Source organism: Hakea prostrata, chromosome 5, assembly GCF_041222555.1.
Source record: "Hakea prostrata isolate BN-2017 chromosome 5, UWA_Hpros_2, whole genome shotgun sequence".
NCBI lineage: Eukaryota > Viridiplantae > Streptophyta > Magnoliopsida > Proteales > Proteaceae > Hakea > Hakea prostrata.
The window spans coordinates 16176420-16197222 of NC_142604.1; the positions used below are offsets into that span (position 1 = coordinate 16176420).

The following is a 20803-nucleotide window of genomic DNA, read 5'->3' on the forward strand; positions in this document are numbered from 1 at the left end:
TTCCTTTTGTTCTTCTTCAAAAATTTCTTTTGCGGTGGAGGGTTGGATAAAATAGTTATCCGTCTACAACCCTACTCTCTAGAGTGGAAGATCTGAAGTCTATTTATGAGGGATTTATATCTGAGAATTGACAACGTATATTATGGGTAGTCTCCCCTTAAAAATATGTGATGGAGGGATGTGAGTGTGGTGCAAATTTTACCATGGTAAGGTCCATGCATATATGAGAGACAAAAAAAATAAATAAAAAAAAAACGAAAAAATAAAATGATAAGTGACCACTCAACAAATCCAATGCCCAATGGTTTAGGTCAACTTATTTATGGGCTTGAAAAAAAAGGCCCAAGCCCAGGCCCAGGCCCAGCCTAGAGAAAAATTAAAATGGGTTTCAGCTCTCCTTCATGAATTCCTTGCATTCCTTATATTAGGACGGGAATGCAATTCTCAACCGGCATGGCCTGAATTCTGAAAGCCTTCCGTCAATGTAAAAGACTTTTAAGCCCTAATCCATCTCTCTATAAACCCTAATCTCTTCATTTCTCCTCGTATCTGATCTGTTCTTCTTGGTTTCATTAATCAAAATTCGTTTAGTCGATTGGAAGGGAAGAACAACGATGTCGTACGATGATGTAGAAATCGAAGACATGGAGTGGAATAAAGATCTTAAGGCTTTCACCTATCCGTGCCCGTGTGGTGACTTGTTTGAGATCACCAAAGAGGAGTTACGAATTGGGGAAGTAATCGCTCGTTGCCCTAGCTGTTCTCTTTACATAACCGTCATATACAATATAGAAGATTTCTTGGGAGAAGTATCCAGCAAGAGTAATCCTGAGCTTTCAAAGCAGCAATCCATTGTTGTCGCATAGAAAATTTCATGCCATATTGGTAAGTCCGCTTGTTTTCTTCTTCGAATTTCCCTTTCTGGTTTTGTAAAATTGATAGTCTATAAAAAAAACAAATAGAAATCAGCACGATTAGGTTAAACCGTAGAATTCTTTATAAAGGATCGCAAATTTTTGTTGCCTTGAGGCTGTAGAAGTCATCAGTTAGAGCTTGAAGGTGATTACATTATGGATAGTGAAGAGTAGATAACAAATATACTCTAGGTTTATCCGAAGATGTTAATTGATGGTGCCTAATTTAATGATTTCATTATTTTAAATGCAAGCCATTTGTTGTGTTTGATAAATTTCATCAATAATCTGAGGTATGTAGGATTGGTTTGTCATATGATGGGACTCCAAATTCATTCAAATGGTTATTTAAGGCGTCCCTAAAAGCACATATGCATAAAAAACCTTAACTACTTGTATTGATTAGGATGTTGCAACGGAAATGGGATTTGTGTGGCATTGTTTGTGTACTTAGCATTCGATGCAGAATGGCTCAGATATATGAGGAATTTGATATTTAAGATTTTAAAACTTACTTGTTTCATTACAAGGAAATAATAGCGGTTGAAAACTTATGGGTTACATTGCATTTTAATTATCTAGTTAAAGGCTCTTCGTTGTTCGCATTAGGAACTCTCTTTACTTGCAGAACCCTTTGGAGATTTGTCTCTACCTAAGAGAAAGATTCAAGGGAAATAGACCCCTGCTAGATTGGATTATGAATGTTATATTGTAACACGTTACATGGCATGGAATTGGAATCCAGGGAATTTGTCCTGAACTCAAGGGATTCATCCTAATGTAAATCAGTTGATAAGAAATTTTAAGTTCTGGGTTTGTTTAAATTGAGTCCACTCTCAAGAAGGGGGTGAGGAAAAACAAACAAATAAGCAAAAAGGCACAAAGGGGGGGGACCCAGAGGAAGGGGGAAAAGGCACCGGGGCCCGACCGGAGAGACCCGACAGGAGGGCAAGGCGACAGGGGGGGGGGGCGAAGGGGAAACGACAACCGACACAACACAAAAAGACCACAGGTCAACCAGGGGGGGAGGAGAAGGAAACCAACAGCCAGAACAAGGGGGAGGGAGGGGGCAAACCCAACCCGCAGGGGGAGGACACCCCACAGCAAAGGCAAGAACTTAGAATTGCAGGGGCCAGCGGCCGAGGGCGAAGAACACCACAGGGAGGTGCACGGAGGGGGGGCGCCGGTGAGGGGCCAATCCTAAAGACACACGGGGCACCATGCGGGGCGCGGTGCAACCAGCCTTCGGTTGCTATTCTCTCTCAATGTGCTCATTTTGTTGTTTGAGTTTGTTCTTACCCCAAGATGGGGTTCCATGGAGCTTTTACAATACACCATTCCTAACCATCTTCACTGAACTATGATGAACATGCTGCTGTCATGCATGATATGCTTACTGGTGTTATTACTTGTTATTGCAGGACGGCACAACATCCCAATGAATCGCACAAGTGTTTGGTCTTTTTGATTCCTGCATGGCATATGTATTGCAAAAGACCACAGGCTTCCGCACCCTTTGAGCAACTACAAGTGCTCCCTATCGCCTTATATCAAGGTCTTCAAAGGGCAGCGGTTTTAAGATAAAAACGTGAATTCATCGTTTCAGATTTTGATCCATGGTGCAGATTAAAAAAATTGGGCGAATGATTTTTCTGCAAAAAACATATTTTTAGTGACACTTGTTATTACTCAACTTAGAAGTTTCCGCTCCTGAAATATTTGAAGAAATTTCAAAGATGAGCTTCTATTACATTCTTGTAATATGAAATATTATCATTTACCTGCCATTTGTGAGTACTAGCTTCCAAAGATTACCTTTTGTCTTGAAATATTGAGATGAGAATCCAACCATTTTTGAGTACATAGTGTCTATTTTCGATTGGAAATGGGATTCTAATGTTATCTTTTTACCTACATGGTCCTCTTGTTGCTTGCAGGAAGCTCAAACCATTTGGTATTCTGCACTTTCCTGCTTTTAAAACCTTTAATTAGATGAAGTCATTCCCATCAAACCATTTGGCATTCTGCACTTTCCTGCTTTTAAAACCTTTGATTAGATGAAGTCATTCCCATCCATTAAGAAAGGTAAATGGAGAAAGGGACACGATAGGTAAGAGAGTTTCAAGTTGTATTACACATGGATTTAGTGTTTGCAATGGTTAATTAATCATAATTGTAATTCGATATTGACATCAACTTGTATTAAAAATTGCTGAAGTAAGGTTGCATATAGAAAAAACACCCCCAACTCCTAAACCTTACTTATGTGGAAGCTTACTAATTACGATGTTGCCTTTCTTTTTTTTAAAATTTTTTTATCATCTATTCCAAAGTTGACTAATAATATTATTGATTACTGTTGTTAGGAAAACCCTATCTATTGTATATAAGACAAATTAATGGCATTCCATTCTAACCAGGCTATACTTGATAACTCCTTGGAATAATTTTGTGGACATGCTTATCCTCCATACATGTCCTCTCAATCAAAAGAAAAAACAATTAGTTTTTATTTTATTACCTGATTCATCTCTTAGAATAATTTGCTGATTAGGTCTTCTCTAGCTTTCAACCAAAATAAATAAATAAATAAATAATCTTCTGCAGTTTAAAAAGTATGCCATGTGTCTTTTTTGTGTTTTTATTAGAATAATAATATGAAAATAAATATAAAAATGGAAAATATACCAAAAGAATTTATGAAAATGCTAATTAAGGAACAACTTTTTTTTTTTTGGGTAAGAAATTAAGGAACAACTATGTGCATAGATTTGAACAGAAGATCAGAGTCGATGGTTTCTTATTATTTATTTTACAAGAACTAAAATGTTTTATAGAAAATGAGTGAATTTGTAATGACTTCTTCTCAATCATACTTGCTTCGATTGGCTAATTTATTTTGTTTGATACTATTTTGGGTATTGAAAATTATACATAGCATGATTCAAGAATCATATACAAAATAAATACGACGAAATATGTAAGGGTATCAATTTACATCGTGAGTCATTTACCAAAATCATAGTACTTATATCGTATCATGCTACACTAAATAAATATGATACAATACATTATGGCATAGTTATATCGTATTATATTGGCCAATGTATTTTGGTACAATTCAATAGAGAGACCTATTGATATGTATGATGTCGGTATTCGATATAGTTACATATTTGTTAGTATCATATCGTGGGATATTTTAAATCTTACTTTTAGATAAATGATATGATATAATATGAGAAAAAATGAATCGTGTTGAATATTTATCATACCGACACTAGGGTACTGAATTGACACCCTTACTCTCACAGGAAGAGTTTAGATCACTTGGATCACTTCTCCAAGGGAACAACGCTTCCCTACGCGTTTTCACCACAAATTAGGTGGGATCCACATATAAAATATTAATAAAATAGTGATGGGAGCTATAGTGGGCCCCACCTGATGCTGTGGTGAAAGAAGGGAAGCTTCTCTCGAGGGATGCACGTGTATTTACCGGCAATTTAGGGGGAACTAATTGGTCGTAAAGAAATTGAATCTAACCGTTGAAATTCCGGTTACATGACGTCAACGATCATCAGTAATCGAATAATTCATTTCCTTTTATAGTCGACTTCTATTGAGTAATGTTTTTGAATTTAGAATCCTATTTTAAAATTTCGAAGAAACAAGCTTTACAGAATCCTTACCTGAAACTGAAAGAGAAAAAGGGAAAAAATGCTTTGAAGAGACGGTGGGAGAATCAACAGAAAGCTAAAAAAGAGAGGGAAAAGCTGAGGGATCCGCTCCAATGGAAGACAGAGTATAGATAAGGAAACAGATCAAAAAGCTAATTTACTTTCCCAGCCACCTTTCCACTCTTCGTCTCCTCTTTCTTTTCGAATTCCTTTGATAGGAGAGGGAAATTCGAAATTGGCGGTGGATGCTCTGTGGTTGCGTCTTCTTCGAATCCTTCTCATCTAATCTGTGCCACGAACAGTAATTGAAGCCTCTCCCACGAACAATACTGAAGGAATCACCGCACAAGCTCCAATTTTCAAAAGTTGCAGAGAGAGAAATTGAGGTGGTGATCAATTTGAGTATTGGGTTGCTGTCTGTCTCTCTCATGGACGGAGGAGGTGCTTGATTCCCTTGGGTGGGCATCATCGATTTCGACTTTTCTCGCTATTTATAAATGCCGAAGGTGCAAGGGGAAGCTTGTGATCCCGACTTCTACGTCTCTCCTCTCGTATTTGATCCAAGTTGAAACTTGCTAAGGTTTTTACGAAATATCCCCATTCTTCTTCTCATGCTTACACTTTTCTCTGAATAGCTGCACATTTGTCTGCCTTTCTGCATAACGAGTTTTGTTTGCTACATCATTTCTATTTTGGTAACTCCATTGCTTAGCTATCTATATGCAGGAAAGAATTGGGTAGTTTAGCGGATAACTCATTTTAGTTTTAATAAAAAATAAAATTGTTGTTATTTCTTGTGTTAAATGTGAATAAACAAAAAGCTACACTTTTTCTGCTCCCATTGCATTGTAGTGGAGCAGTCAATGGTGAGGGATGACACCCCTCACCTAGAGATTTCATGTGTTGTTGGGCACTAATCTAACCTCTCCAGCAGAAACGGGTTTACCTTCTTTGCAATACCATATTCATTGAGTTTGCTTACCTGTTACATTCTATAAATTTGGGAGTGGATCCAGAATGAAGATCATTAATGATAGGAAAAGTTGCGTGTCACTCGTAAGCGGGTTATCTTTGAGTATATTGCAGTTCTCTTATTCAGTTGAACTCTAGTTGTTATTGTGTTTTCTTTTCTTTTTTTTTTTTTTTTTTTTTTTGGGGGGGGGGGGGGAGGAGTGGTAATTAGATACCAATGAGAGTTGAACTTGTGGCCTCTTAATTTGAGGTGTTGGTCTTTACCAACTGAGAAACTCTAGTAGTATTGATACTTCATTTCAGGGATCTGGCTGGTGAGAATTTTCCATATGGCATATGCTCTCCAGGTCATCCTCTCTTTCTATGGCTTTCTCAATGGCCACATAAGCCATTTTTGACCACTTGCAATGATAAAGTTCTTGCTGAGTGATGAAATTTGACAATGTGGCTTGAGCAAAGCATCTCCTATCAATCAAGTGGTTGTGATGATCCCATTATCCCTTCTCCTAACTGCTCAAATCAAATCTGATGAAAGTGCATGGTTACCTTGACCAAGATCTGTTTATTGTAATCATTCTTGTTTTTTTTTTACTTACTTTATGAGTGGAGCATCTGAACAAAGTTCTTACTTGTGGGTGATTGTGGATGCAGGGATTTCATTATTGTGGATTTTGGTTGGTCTGGAATTTATTTCTGTACAATTCAACTTGATTAGATATGGGTTACATGAACAATGTACGGATCTTACCTCTTCTCTGTTTGCATGTCTTATCATAATTAGTTCTAGTTCTAAAAATTATTTGTTCATATTTGATGATATTAGCTGGTTGTAATTTCTTCTTGTAGAAGGCTTATTTGTTTATTACTTTTCTCTCTGTAATCCTGTTTTGTGTAATGCAGGGTTTTGATGATGGTGTTCAGGCGACAGATCCAGGTAATCCTCTTGAATATCTTTCATTAACCTACTTCCTTGGTAACATAGAAGTTAGTTTATGTGTCTCACGTTTTCTTTTTCTAGATTTCAAATATTTATGAAATGCTCAATGTATGATCACTGATTTTATTATTTGAATGTCCCACTGATGGGTACTTTGAATAAAATGAAAGTAAACAAAATACTCTGACAGAAACTAATTTTTTGATTGCAAAATGCTTGTTTTTTATCAACTGCATTTTGACAATAGAGTTTTCTCCATTAAATACGATATTTATATAGATGGCTGTGAAAATTCACATCATGGTTGTTGTAAGAAGTAACTTTTGTGGTATGTATTTTATAGTGCTTCTATTGCCCCCTTTTATAAGGGAAATCTTATTGTCACCAAAGTTTGTTATGCCAAGACTATACCTTACTTTTTTGCCCTTTTAATATAGCACACTTCTTTTTCCCTTGATGGTATATCATGTCATTTCACAGGAATACTCAGAACAGTGAAGATATGCATCATGGTTGGTCTTTGAAGACCATCATTCTTTTATCTGTTCAAGTCATCAGCTCAAAATTCATTTTCTCTGTTAGTTTCCTAGTCTGACGCTAACTCTAACATCAATAGTGGCATAACTAAAGATATTATTAACAGGAAAGAGAAAAAAGGATGGCCAAACCCAGTACTCAAGGCTCCCATGTTTAGCATTTTCTAGGGAGTTGAAAATGAATAACAATCAATCACTTTCAATTTCTAATTTTCCTTTGGCTCACCCCCTTTTTTACTCTTAAGGGGGGGGCCCAATATGGGCTCCACCCGTTCTTTGTTTTTGTTGAAGAGGAAACCCGGGGCCGCATTTTTCCCCTCTTCCCCCCCTGACAATAAAAATTGCATAGTTTCTATTTCTAAGTAGGAGTCTTGCACTAAGTTTTGGACAAAGTCTTCACAAAAATATCCATCAGACATCTTGAGAGATATAGAATAAGGTACCTAGTTTTTGGATAGAGGTTCATCCGGCCAGCGTTGATTAAGTAGAGGTGTGTGGTCTAGTTCAATTACCTAAAATGAAAAAGGGTTGAGTTCTAATCTAGGATTATATAGCGCTCCAACCTTGTAGGGTGACTACAAGATGCATCCTTGCTTTTATGTTGTTGAGTTTATAATATTTATAGATATAATATAATCAGTTTTTGGTTAAAAAAAAAAAAAAAAAAAAAAAAAAAAAAAACTTAGGTAGCAAGACCCTACATTAGAAATAGAAACTATGCAGTTTTATTGTTCACACATGTTCTTTGTTATTATTTGAAGAGGCATATCGATTCTTGCTTCTTCTTCCTTTTTTTTTTTTTTTTTTTTGAGTAATCAAGTTTCATGAATTTATTTTTGAATGCCATTTTGTGTGATCAAAGAGATTAAGTGTTCTCTAGTATGAAAGCAACCTGATCCTTGATATAAGAGAAAAAGTATAGGTATAGGCTCCAGATAGCAAGGGAGTGATGTAGTACACTGCATGGTTGAAGTTGGACTTGTAGATGGTGAGGGAAAGTGCAATGAAACCAGGAAGATTATAGGAACTTGACCTAATAAATAACTGATGTCCTTAATGAAAGTTGTCCTTTGTCCTATTTGGGGCTCTAAATAGGACATGGAACCAAAGTGAACTGAGTTTTATAAGATTTATAAGATTATCTTCTTTGGCAAAGGGGACCTATGTAAAGCTCCATTGTGATCTATAGTCTTTGGATATTCTTTGTGGGGCAATGCCGTTATTTCTTTTTTTTTTGGTAAACACAATGCTGTTATTTCCAATTCATATCTTTGGTCCAAATTCATCCTTACACTTATACTAAAGGCAAGTGACTTACTTGCAAGCTGCAACCGGGATTTCCTATTTTTAATATGTGCTTGTCTGTTCTTGAAGATCTTGTTGATGCTGATTGCAGTATGCTTTCTGAGCCATTTGCAGGTGCAGCATTACGGAGCGGAAGAGAAATCCTTCTCCAGGTAAATCTTGCTAACGTTATTATGGTAACTGCTAACATGGTCCAGGAAGATCTATTTCTCCTCAATCATACTTCTTTTGAAGTAGTTTAAGCCTCAGTTTATGGAATTCTTAAGTTTATAACTAGAAGTAAATAAGGGAGACTACTTGGTCTAAGCTTTTGAAGCACATCCATTTTACGACCAGCTTTCTAGGAGATCTTACTTGTTGCTTGAATTCTGCTATTTATGGGAACATCTGTAATTCTCTTTAAGATCTTGTGGTATATCAGGCTTTCAACTGGGAGTCTCATAAGCATAATTGGTGGAGTAACTTAGAAAGAAAGGTTCCTGATATTGCTAAGTCTGGATTTACATCAGCGTGGTTGCCACCAGCAACTCATTCCTTTTCGCCAGAAGGTCAGCTGAGTAGCAATTCCGTAGAATTATTGTTCTAGTTCTGCTGGTGTTCATGTATTTATCTTCTCCTTCCTGTCTTTTTATAGGCTACCTTCCACAAAACCTTTATTCGCTCAATTCTGCATATGGATCTGAACATCAACTGAAAGCTTTACTTCAAAAAATGAAACAGCACAAAGTTCGAGCAATGGCTGACATTGTTATTAATCATCGAGTTGGGACTGTGGTGGGGCATGGGGGCATGTATAATCGTTATGATGGAATTCCACTACCTTGGGATGAAAAAGCTGTTACATCTTGTACTGGTGGAACGGTAAGTATTACCCTCGTCATTGTATTGCAGAAATTTGTCACACTCTGAATTGTCTAGTTTGAAAATATGTAATTTAAAAAAAAAATCCTTTTGGGATTATCACTCATAAGTGAAGACCAGAAAATTGCATATGAATGTCTAAATAGAAACGTACATGCTGTTTGCATTGAATAATTGGGTTTGTTGGTTTTTAAGTTTTTCATTTACCACGATTGATGTTCTTATTTTTCTTTAAACAGCATATAGGAAGGCTCTGCTTGAGATATTTTACACTTTAAAGTGAATCTCTCTTTCTATTTAATTTCAGCAAGTGTTTAGGAGATCTATTAAGGATGAAAGTGCTTGTCAGTTCTCTCCCACTGCCCCCTGGAAGTGCAGAGCATAGGCTTGACATTCTCTAGAGTTCAAACAAAACTTTCCTTGAGTCTTTCCTGCTGTTATTTGGAAAGTGAAACAGCAGTTCAAATCGAACTGTCATTGTAAGTTAGTAAATGAGAATGCATTAGTCTGTGTACAATAGCGACAAGAAAGTTGAAATAGCATATTGGCCCCACTTGACAGTTGTTTACCTTGGTCTATGTACAAAACGACAAGAAAATGGAAATAGGATTTCCTTTTGAGCCTCTAACACAGTTTCATGAAACTCCATTCAATAGAAGAAAATATTGGAGGCTGGAGATTTGCAAGGCTTCCTTATTCTTGCCTTTTATTGCTATCCTCATTCTTCTCGTCATTTTAGAGTCCCAAATCCCAATTGACATGATCATTTTCCCTTCTTTATTCAACTTTGTGGACATTTGAAGGAAGCCACCAAACCTCAGAATCTATACTTTCTTTTTTTGATTAAAAAACTATCATTAAAGAGTTCCAAAGGGAGGAAAAAGAATGTACAAGGGGGGGGGGGGAGAGGAACCGCCTTCATGGAGGAGGTTGGAGAGAAGAACTCAAACCCCAAGTAAGAACAATGAGACTGTTCCTTGGGGAATCTTCACCAGAGGGTGGGGGTGGGGACATACTTAAGCTTAGTAGAGATATCAAAGCAGATGGCTTTCCAAATCAACTCCAAAGATCTAGATTTGGAAGTCCATCTTCTGATGTTTTGCTCCTACTACTAGTGACACCAAAGACCAGCTTACCAACATGATCACAAATAGAATTACTTGCAAAGGACCTAAAGTTCCAAGACCAATCACAAGCAAAGCCAAATGAATGTCTATAGCAGGGCCAAATGGAGAGGACTTTCTACTAGAGGGAGCGAGCAAAGGGACAAGTGGAGAACAAGTGGTCGATATCCTCTAAACCATTCTAGCGAAGGATGTAGTTAGGGTTAGCAAGGATGTGGTGGCTAATGAGGAAAGGCTTGGGTGGGGAGGCTTTGGTTAAGGTCTCTCCAAAAGGTGAGAGAGTGACAAGGGATATGAGCTTAGAACTAGACCAAGGGGGCCCAAGGAACAGGAGGGGAGTGGGTATGGGTGAGCTTCCAGGTCGGAGAAATGGAAAAGGATTTGGAGGGGGAGGGGGACCAGATGGTTAGGTCGTTGGGAATGTTTAGAATTTTTTTTTGGAGGGGGGGGAGGCAAGTCCAAACTTTTGTGAGATTCGGGTAGGATAAAGGGGACCAAACACCATCGGTGATGAATAAGACAAGGGTGGACTTGGGAATCCTGGTGTCGTACATTGAGTGTGAACCAAGGAGGGTATGCAAAATGCCCATCTGATGTTCGGGTCCAACTAGAAAGAAATAGAGGAGCTGGTGGAGATATGGGTGGAAATAACGGTGAGAGCACATGGTCTCAGAAGGAGAATTTATATTTTATTAGCTATAAGAATGTTATTAATTGTTAGCTTCTCTTTTAAACATGCTTCTTGGACTGAGAGATCACAAGAAGTTTATTGAGCTTGTATGTTATGTTCCCTTGACACATTTCTTCAAAATAAGTTTAAAAAATTGTCTTCGAAATAAGTTAAAAAAGCTATCACCGATGTACAAGATAGTGATCGAAAGATTTCTTGAAAGATTTGTATGAACTCTCATGATATATGTTCCAAGACACTTGAAAAAGCATGTGAAGCTCATCAAGAAGTAGGGATGATTCCTTAATGGCTCACCATCTGCCTTGCCCGTTCATCCTTTATGATCATCTTAAATAAAGTCAAAAGAAGACCATCCATCTTTTATTGAATTTTCATGAATGAAAAGCTTCATGGAATCGAGCTACAAGTTCTGATTTTTCATTCTTGCATCCCAAATAGAACTCATCACTTTTGCTTACAATTGATTCCTTTTGGCTAGGATCTAATCTATAGAAGAAGTTGGTATTACTATCACCTGCTTAAGCTAACTCTGGAATGTTTCCTCTTCTATCAGACCAGTCTTCTCCTTCGAGTAGTCATTAATTTCTTATCATTTGAAACTTCTTATTTGTATCTGTGCACTTTACTTTAACCCTTTTATCTGTGAAAAAAGTCATAACACTTACATTAAATTGAAGCAAGATCCACAATATTCCTTGTCACCAGAAGCTGGATTTCCCAACATATTTCAAATTTCAATGGATTAGATCATTCAAGTTGTGATGCAAGTGACTGAATAAGAACCGGTAGAGTGATTCTCATCCATTCTGTCCTCCAATCTTCTTATCTCTATTGGTGTGGCATCTTCCCTCTCCCCAAATCTACCATCCATGCCATGAAATCCCTCTTTTTTGTTTTCCTTTGAAAGGGCCAAGAATCCTATCACTTTGTCCATCCTATCAGTTGGGCTGCCACCTGCCTGCCTAAATCTGAAGGAGGGCTTGGTATCCACAGGATTTATGATGTTATTTGGCCTATCTCCTCAAACTCATCTAGAAAATTGCCTCTAAACATGATTCCTTGGGTATCTTGGGTCTACTTATATCTCCTAAAAGTGGACTCCATCTAGACTACCCCATCCCTTTCCACCTCTTCTTGGTTTTGGAAAAACTTCTAACTCTTATGCCCTTAGCCCTTTCTGCAATCTCTATTCAAATCTCCGGTTCCACCACCTACTTTCTGGCTTGATCCCTGACATCCGATGGATATTTTGTTCTCTCTTTTTGGTCCCCAAGCTATTTATGATTTCTGTATCCCCAAAACCATTGCCCTCTCCTCTTTCATCACTAATGGGTCTTGGTCCCCATCTTCCCATCCTAGTCTCACACAAGTTTGGAACTCCCTCCCCTCCCGATCATCCTCTGCTTCCAACATCACTATTTCGATCCCATCCCATACTAAAACCTTCACAACTACCTCTGCTTGGAACCTCCTTAGGTCCCCTTGTCCCCCTATCCCATGGGCCCCTTTAGTTTGATTCAAAGGCCACATCCCCCGCCAGTCCTTCACCCGTTGGAGAACCCTTAACTTAGCCCTCCCTACACAATCTTTCCTCATTAGTCGCACATCCCCGCCAATCCAACTGTTTCCCTTGTTGGAATGGTGTTGAGGACCTTGACCACCTTTTCTTCACCTGTCCCTTCTCCTGATCCATCTGGAGTTTAGCCCTTGCTTCTATTTGGCCTAGATCGAGGCAGTCTTTTGGTTTTGTTGAGATTGAAATTGGATCCTAAGAATGTCCTCTAGCTCCACGATTTGCGACCATGTGGGTAAGCTCGTCTTTGCTGCCATTGTTCACCACTTATGGTGGGAGCGCAGCATGAGAAGATGAACTTCCAAATCCCAATCTTGAGTCTTGATTTGGAATGCCATATATTTTGATGTTTCTTCTAGGCTCATTTCTTTGCCCCATTCCCCAGTTTTGATTCTCCAAGGAATAGGTTGATTGTTAGTTCCTGGAGTCTTAATTCTTCTTTCTAGTTGCCCTCTTGACTGGTAGTTGCCCCCTCCCCCTTGTTTCTCTTTCTGTTTTCTCTTTGTATTTCTCTTTGGCCTTGGCTTTTTAATATAATTTTTTTATTCATCCAAAAAAAAAAAGAACTGATGATCATCTACAGGAATTGGTTATAGTTAGAGCCTAGAGTCTCAAGTACTAGGAATTGATCCAAGAAATGCACAAAGGGATTGCTTTTTATACAAACTTCACCCAGAATGATTTCTATTTTACTTTATGTCTCAAACTAGATTGCTGAAACAGAGTCTGTGACAATCTATTATGGAAGCATTGCATTTTGTCGTATCCTCATAATTGTTAAATTTATAACTCTAGAAATAATAGCATGACATGCTAGTAATGAAAAGTAACTCATATTCTCTGTGGAATGTAAGATGTGATTTAATTAGTTATTGCATCTATTGGTCTTCATAATTCAGTAAGTCTTATGATGTATATCAGAAGAAACAACCAGCATGACATTCCTTGGATTCTTCTTCTCCCTATTGTTCCTCTTTTTTATTAATATCTTTTCCCCATTGGTCCTCTATTTATTTATCTTTTTTCTGTTTGTGGCTGTGAGTGTTGAAGATGGAAGGACATCTGCTCATTAAAGAATTAAAATCTGCTAATATAACTGATGTTGCCGTCAGTTAATTTGAAATTTGAATGACATTTATGCTGTTTAACCTTGATTTATAGAGATTAATAATACTGTTTGGTTATTTCATTGCTTTTAATGCTTTTTCAGGGTAACCGGAGCACCGGAGACAACTTCCATGGTATTCCAAACATAGATCATACTCAGCATTTTGTTAGAAAGGACATCATTGGATGGCTACAGTGGCTTCGCAGTACTGTTGGCTTTCAAGATTTTCGTTTTGACTTTGCAAGAGGGTAAATTTGTGATTTCATTTTCCTTATGTTGGAATTCATTTTTCTATCTATTTGTTCAGAGTTTATCTTTATTTGGTGTTCATTATCAGCTATGCAGCAAAGTATGTGAAGGAATACATTGAGGGAGCGAAGCCCATATTTTCTGTTGGAGAGTATTGGGATTCTTGCAACTACAGTCATGGTTTGGACTACAACCAAGGTATCCTACTTTCGAAAAAAAAAACAATTAGTTGTATATTTGAAAAAATAGGAGAGCTTAGATTTATTCAAATTATTCCTTGTAGGACTTAGATCTCTTCCTGTGGGATATTGGTGGTTCTTTGTTGGTTTAGAGTATCATATCTAATACTCTTCTGTACTTGGTTAAAAATAAAGCTGGGAGTTTGAAGTTGGTTTCAGTCAGTAAATGTAACTCCACAGTTGAAATAAGATTTTGTGTTGGTAGTCAATAAACCAGGGGTAGGTCCTAAATATTGGCATAATAGGGTTGTCTATAAATGATTAGTGAACATACTGGTTCAGACAAATAATAAAGTTAATTAGTATGATACACCATTCAAATTGAGGGCACCATAGGTTTTCAATAACTTCATCCATGGTACATCATTAGTAGAAGGTAGAAATCCACTTTAATGCAGTAGTGTGTTGTCAGCATGGAACTAAATCTCAGTGGTCTAAACTAATGCATGGATTGGGTTCAAACTTACAAAATTAGGCAGCACAACAAGAATGCCCTCCCCCAACCACCCCCTTGCCCAACCACCACAAAAAAGATCATGGGCCTCAAAACCAGAGAACTAGGTTTCGACTAAGATATTGTTGAAACCATAGTTGTCATGGCGATGAGGCGATGCAAGGCGGTTTAGGCTAATTGAGGTGATGAGTCGACGAGGTGCCCTCCGAGGCGCTTTTGAGGCGGTTGAGACATTTTAAATGAAATTTTTAGTTTTCATCTCATTCACTCTAAATCTCTTATATAATAAAAAAAAACTAATATCATACTACCTCAAGTCATCCAACATACTACAAACCACACATAATAGGTCCTAAATAAAAAGTTGAGGAAGGAAGAGAAGAAGTTGTTTGTCGCTGGCCATTGCTTGCCGGAGTGTCGTCGTGGGAATGGAAGAGAAGAAGAGAGAAAAGAGAGAAAGAGATTAGGGATTAGAGTGAGAGTGAGAGTGAGAGTGTGAGACTTGAGTCAAGAACCTTTCCTTTTTCGATTTTGTTTGTTTTTATTTTTATTTTAACATTTGATCACATGTAGTGTCATTATACATATGCATATAGGTTCAAACAATAGATACTTTACAATCGGAATCTAATAAGTATTTCAATATATGCCTTCGATTAGGCATCTTTCTCGTGATCTAAAAAAAAAAAAAAAAAAAGCGGAAGCCTTATTGCCTAAAAATAAGGCGAGGCCAATTTGAGGCACTCCGAAGGAGCCCAGACGCCGAGGCGACGCCTTGACAACTATGGTTGAAACCAAGAAATTCTTTGTTTTGGGCTTCTCGAAACTTAAAGTTGAAATAAAAATTTGGAACCTCAGTCATGGAACTAAGTCTCAGTCGAAATTGACAGAAACTTCCAATATTTCTCAATTTCGTGGAAGGTGGAGTTGAAAATTTCCTTGGTTTTGACCCAAGTTGACAGTTTTGACATGTTATGACCTTATTTCACAAATTTCAGTTTAATAACCTATACAATTTTCAATAATCCCCTCCAAAACTATGGGAAAACTTGAACCATGTCACTTATTCCTACATGCACTTATTTATGTGTAAATATCATCTAGGTATATGTTCTGTATTTGTATTTCATTTATTTAAGGTATTATTCCAAATAAGCAATTATCCCTTATTTGAATCTATTAAAATAGTTAAAAATAAGTTTGTGAAAGAGAAAAAGTATAAGCCCCTAAAAATCAGTTTCATTTACCTTAAGATTTTCTTTACTATCTTCTTCATTTAGAAGATACCTATTCTCTTCTCTGATAGTGCTGTAATTCAACATGCAGACAGTCACAGGCAACGGATTATAAATTGGATTGATGGCACTGGACAGCTTTCAACTGCATTTGACTTCACAACAAAAGGGATTCTTCAGGTATCTTGTTGAATGTTTAATATTGTTTATGATGGCAAATTGGCAATGGACTTATGCTTAGTCTCCTTGGGAGTATTTGTTATCGAGCTTCTGAAGGTTTGGATTATTTATGGGGAGATGAACCTGAGATATCTCTCACTCTGCAGGAAGCAGTTAAAGGACAACTATGGCGTTTGCGTGATTCTCAAGGAAAGCCACCTGGTGTAATGGGATGGTGGCCTTCAAGGGCTGTGACATTTATTGATAATCATGACACTGGCTCAACACAGGTACTTTTGTCTTTGATCATGTTCCTAAGGCCTGAACAATGGGAGCAAGCCATCTTCTTTGCCTCTAATAGTCTTATGCATGTAGGCTGTAAGGTCATCTTTTTTGCCTCTGATAGCCTGATACATGTTGGCTGTTGTAAAGCACATGTAGACACTATGGTGCTCTGTTGATTGCATCTTGGAATTTTACTGTGGTAACAAATTTGGCTTTATTCCTAATCTTCACTGGTGGTCTTATTGCCATAGGAAAAGAAAAGAAAGGAGCTGAGGGTTGGGTGGGGGGTGTTTTGCAGGGTGGCTGGGTGGGGATGCATTTATCTAGTTAAACTATACTAGATCAGATTGTTGGTATCATCTAAAAAAATCATTCTTCAAAAACTCGATGGTCTCGTTAGGGGGAGATCTATTGACAGTACAGTGTTTCTGTGACTCCGAGATAGTTTCTCAGAGCAATGAGATCATCTGTTTGTCCAGACAGTTCAATTATGGGTCATAATTGTATGTGATAAAAATCTTGTACACTAGACAAAATATCAAGGAAAAGCATCTGTCACTTGTTTTCTCTCTTAAATTTTCAATTGCTTGCAACTTTGTCAGCTGTCCAATCCATGCTCTGCCCACTTTGATGCTGATACAAAACCCTTTGTGAAATATTAAGCTTAAACTATTTGGCATGATTGACCTATCAGGTTTTTGAGCAAGTCTGAGTCTAATCTGATCCACAAATTGGTGGAGTTGATTCACCGAGATCATGGTGGGTTGGCCAGGGTCTCCATTCTGGAGATCTACAGAAATTCATTGGGAAAACAATATAAGTTTGAAAGTGAGTCGATGCATGAGTTGTAAATGCATGATATTAGTAATACCCATTACTTGGCATATCTTGAAGCATCAAATGAAACCCAAAATTCCAATAAAAAAAATAATATGCGTACCAAGCCCACCACATTGTGGGTGGGAGTGGTTAGTACAGGTTATACATTTGACCATCTTATAGCTAATCATATGCAACAATTTCCCCGGTCCTTGCTGCAGTTGTTCCTAATAAAAAGATAACTTCTTTTGAAATATTTGTTCTTTTAAATGCCATACTTTGCTTCTTGCACCGCAAGTTCCATAAGTCCTCATTGAATCTTCAAGCTTATTCTTTCTTTTCTTAATGCCATTGTTGCTTCATTCTTACAGGCTCATTGGCCCTTCCCATCTAGTCACATTATGGAGGTATGTACTTTTGGTTTTGCAAACAACCTCTGGTTTGCATAGAAAGTTTTGTTTAGTTCATTTCATCAGCCTATGGTCTTGATTCATGAATTTAAGTTACATATATTTCCAGTTAAGCACACAAGTTTATGCATACTAATTTACTCAAGCAACTCTTGGTGACTTTAGGTGTGCACATCACTGTAACTTCAATGATTATCTCGAATGAGTTCCTTAGGTTTACTGCTTCCTTGGTTTTATATTGTTTTCTGTTTTTCATCTTTTTGTTAATAGACTGCACACAATTTTAATTTAATTTATTGATTTGTTTATTTATTTTTTTGCACCATTTGGTGTCTGTGGAGAGGCCAAGATCATATTGACCAATTGATCCTGCCAATCTTTGGTCAGTACTTGGGACATTTTGTAAATCAATATGCTTGGTAGTGGAGAGTAGAGTCTGTAAGAATATAGTGAAGACCATGCTTTTGACCCTTCGAGCTGCTATATAGTTCAGTTTGTGGTCTACAAGAGTTATAACCAACGGGTGTAGTAGCAGACATCAAAGCATTGACAGCACAAGTTCTTGTTTTAGATCTAAACCAACATTTGAGACCTATCCAGGATAGTATTGAGACGCTGTTGGTTATCTATAATACAGGCAATTTACAGTTGATCTCTTCCTGGATAACTTGAGGATTTTAGATCTTTGACGATGACGTATTGTCTGGTCATCTATCATATGATTATATGATCTTTATCAAAATTTTATATTATCCTTCAAATTTTCTCATGGTTTAAATTGAGCATTAAATTGTACAGGGTTATGCATACATTCTGACACATCCAGGACTACCCAGTGTCTTTTATGACCACTTTTATGACTGGGGTGACTCCTTACACAACCAAATTGTGAAGCTGGTATGTTCTGGAACAAGTCCTCTCATAAGACATCATGTTGAGCAGAAATTTTACTTGCTAATATCCTTGCATATTCTGCTATGCAGATGGACATTAGGAGATGTCAAGACATTAATAGCCGATCTTCAATAAGGATTCTGGAAGCTCAGCCCAATCTCTACTCTGCTATAATTGGTGAGAAAGTGTGCATGAAGATAGGCGATGGGTCTTGGTGCCCAGCTGGTAAAGAATGGACACTAGCAACCAGTGGTCACAGATATGCTGTCTGGCACAAATGATGATTCCCCAAATAGCTAAATGCAGTGACATAGTATTAATGATCTTTGTATTAATAAAGTGGATGTGCTTCTAGTTCCCAGTGTAATATTGAAAATTGTATCGCCAAATATCTATGTGTCAGTCTTTTTGATCTAGAAGGTATTTTTATGTCAAGTTTGACATTTTGGAGAAATGTAGTGGAAAAGTATGCCAGGATATGGCTTTTTAGTGGAGCTCACCTGTAATATAGGATCACTGGAAAAGGGTGATGGTTTCCAGAAATACAGAACGTGTGAAATCACTTTGGGATTAATATGAATGTTAAATTACTATACAAGAAATCTTCCTCATTCTGTAATTTAACATTCATATTCCATGAATTTCAGAAAGTTATGTTTTTGCTGGGAGAAAAAAATTGTTGATCACCAAAACAACTGAAATTTAGCGAATTTCGACAAAAAGTAGTACCATATAGTGGCACCCTTGGTGTCCCCTACTAAACAGTGTTCTAACTTTCGGGATGCAAGCATTAACCATGTGAACTACTAGCGCAAATACTGATCTCGTCAGTGCAACTCTACCAGAGGCCTAGTATAATTCACAGAAGCCAATAAGGACCCCATGCCCAAGCCGAATAGCACACAATTGCCCAATGAGAAAAACAAGATGAGCATAGGGAATTCGAATTTAAGACATAGGGACCTGACTATCAAACCACTTGCGAATGAATTGAGGATCACTAGATCACCACCTTGGATGGTAAATCCAATTCTTACTCTCTGCGAGGAAGAATGCCCAAATGCTAATGAAAGAAAGACAAAAAAAACGATTCTACGTACCACTGATTGATGTATATCAGTATATGTTAAGTAGATTTTACTTGAAATAATTTTTTGTTTTTGTATTTCTTCTTTTCTTGACATCCAAACAATGTAATACCTGCACGGCTGCACCTTTATTTTTTTTAATATCAAATTGACTGATAAAGTTGCTTAGCCTTAGCTATTAAATATTAAAAGGTAACTACATTCCATGATTACATGGTAAAAACAAATACTGTCTTTTCCTAGTTAGCGTCAACGCCTACCCATTCATGATTTTTTTTTTCTGTGCATAAGCATATGTCTTAATTAAAGCTTTGAAATATATATTAGTTGAATTCGTAGGTATTTTTTCAGTTTCATCTCTAAATTAGGCTTCCTGCGAAAGAGATAAAAGAAAGTCGAGGATTCTACTAGTATGGAAGCTTAGCTTGACTTTGAGTACAAGAGCTCACAATCATGAAAGATTGGGATTTTCCATGCATCGAGCAGTGCAATGAGCAGCAGTTCCATATGTGCCACTCATCATCAGAGACAGCTACATGACAAAAAGGACTAAGGATAAAAAGATGGGAAAAATAAAACATAAAAAAAGCTTTTAATCATGTAACGAGGGAATAGAAATTGTAGTTCTGAAGAGTATGTTTGAATGTTAAGAAAAGATAAAAAAAACAACAAATGTAATGGGAATACACGGATTTATTTAATAGTCTATGACTGTATGAGAAAGTAAATATGTTTTTTTTTTAAATAAAAGAAATATTAGGTTAAAAAATGTGATTTTGGGATCAAACTCAAAAGAAAATTGTTTGAAAATCTTCAGAAACGTGTGATCTTAGATTAGTCAATGGTTCTAGGTCTTAGATTTAGATGCAATAAATTTGTTGAACTAAATTTTATTTTTGGTGAAAATATTTGTTGAGATGAATTTGAATCTGATCCTAAAATGTTAGAAAGAAACTAGTAATGATCTCTAGACTAGTAACCCACAATGTCAACTGACACACACTCAATTTCACTCAATTTCCCAGAAAAGAAATCTGAAAAAGAAACAGATAGTGTTCTCTCTCTTTTTTTTTCTCATGATGAAAGCAATTGGGAGGAAAGAAAAGGTAAAATGGGTTTTGACTGTGTGGGTTTTGGGAGTTTACTTTTGATTCGTCAATGAATGTGTGAGGTTATTAAAGAAAAAGTCAACATCAATAGGTAATTGTTGCAGAGACACGAAATCAGATGCTGTAATTAGTAGATCCTGTGAAGAAGCAACCAGTAGAGT

General features: G+C 37.1%; 1 protein-coding gene and 1 pseudogene across 2 annotated transcripts; both read left to right on the plus strand.

Annotated features, from left to right (window-relative positions):
* The first annotated feature begins 464 nt into the window (after nt 1-464).
* LOC149015436 (diphthamide biosynthesis protein 3 pseudogene) lies at nt 465-2522 on the plus strand (annotated as a pseudogene). Its single transcript, XR_016173528.1, has 2 exons — nt 465-885; nt 2336-2522. The product of XR_016173528.1 is annotated as a diphthamide biosynthesis protein 3 pseudogene (transcript).
* A 2047-nt stretch (nt 2523-4569) lies between these two features.
* On the plus strand, nt 4570-19008 carry AMY2 (alpha-amylase-like 2). Its single transcript, XM_089156003.1, has 13 exons — nt 4570-5174; nt 6218-6301; nt 6467-6500; nt 8459-8496; nt 8766-8892; nt 8979-9205; nt 13804-13949; nt 14039-14148; nt 15970-16058; nt 16205-16327; nt 17513-17548; nt 18350-18448; nt 18535-19008. Exons 2-13 carry the CDS (start codon nt 6284-6286, stop codon nt 18724-18726), a joined length of 1239 nt encoding a protein of 412 aa, XP_089012129.1. The 5' UTR covers nt 4570-5174; nt 6218-6283; the 3' UTR covers nt 18727-19008.
* The last annotated feature ends 1795 nt before the right edge of the window (nt 19009-20803 follow it).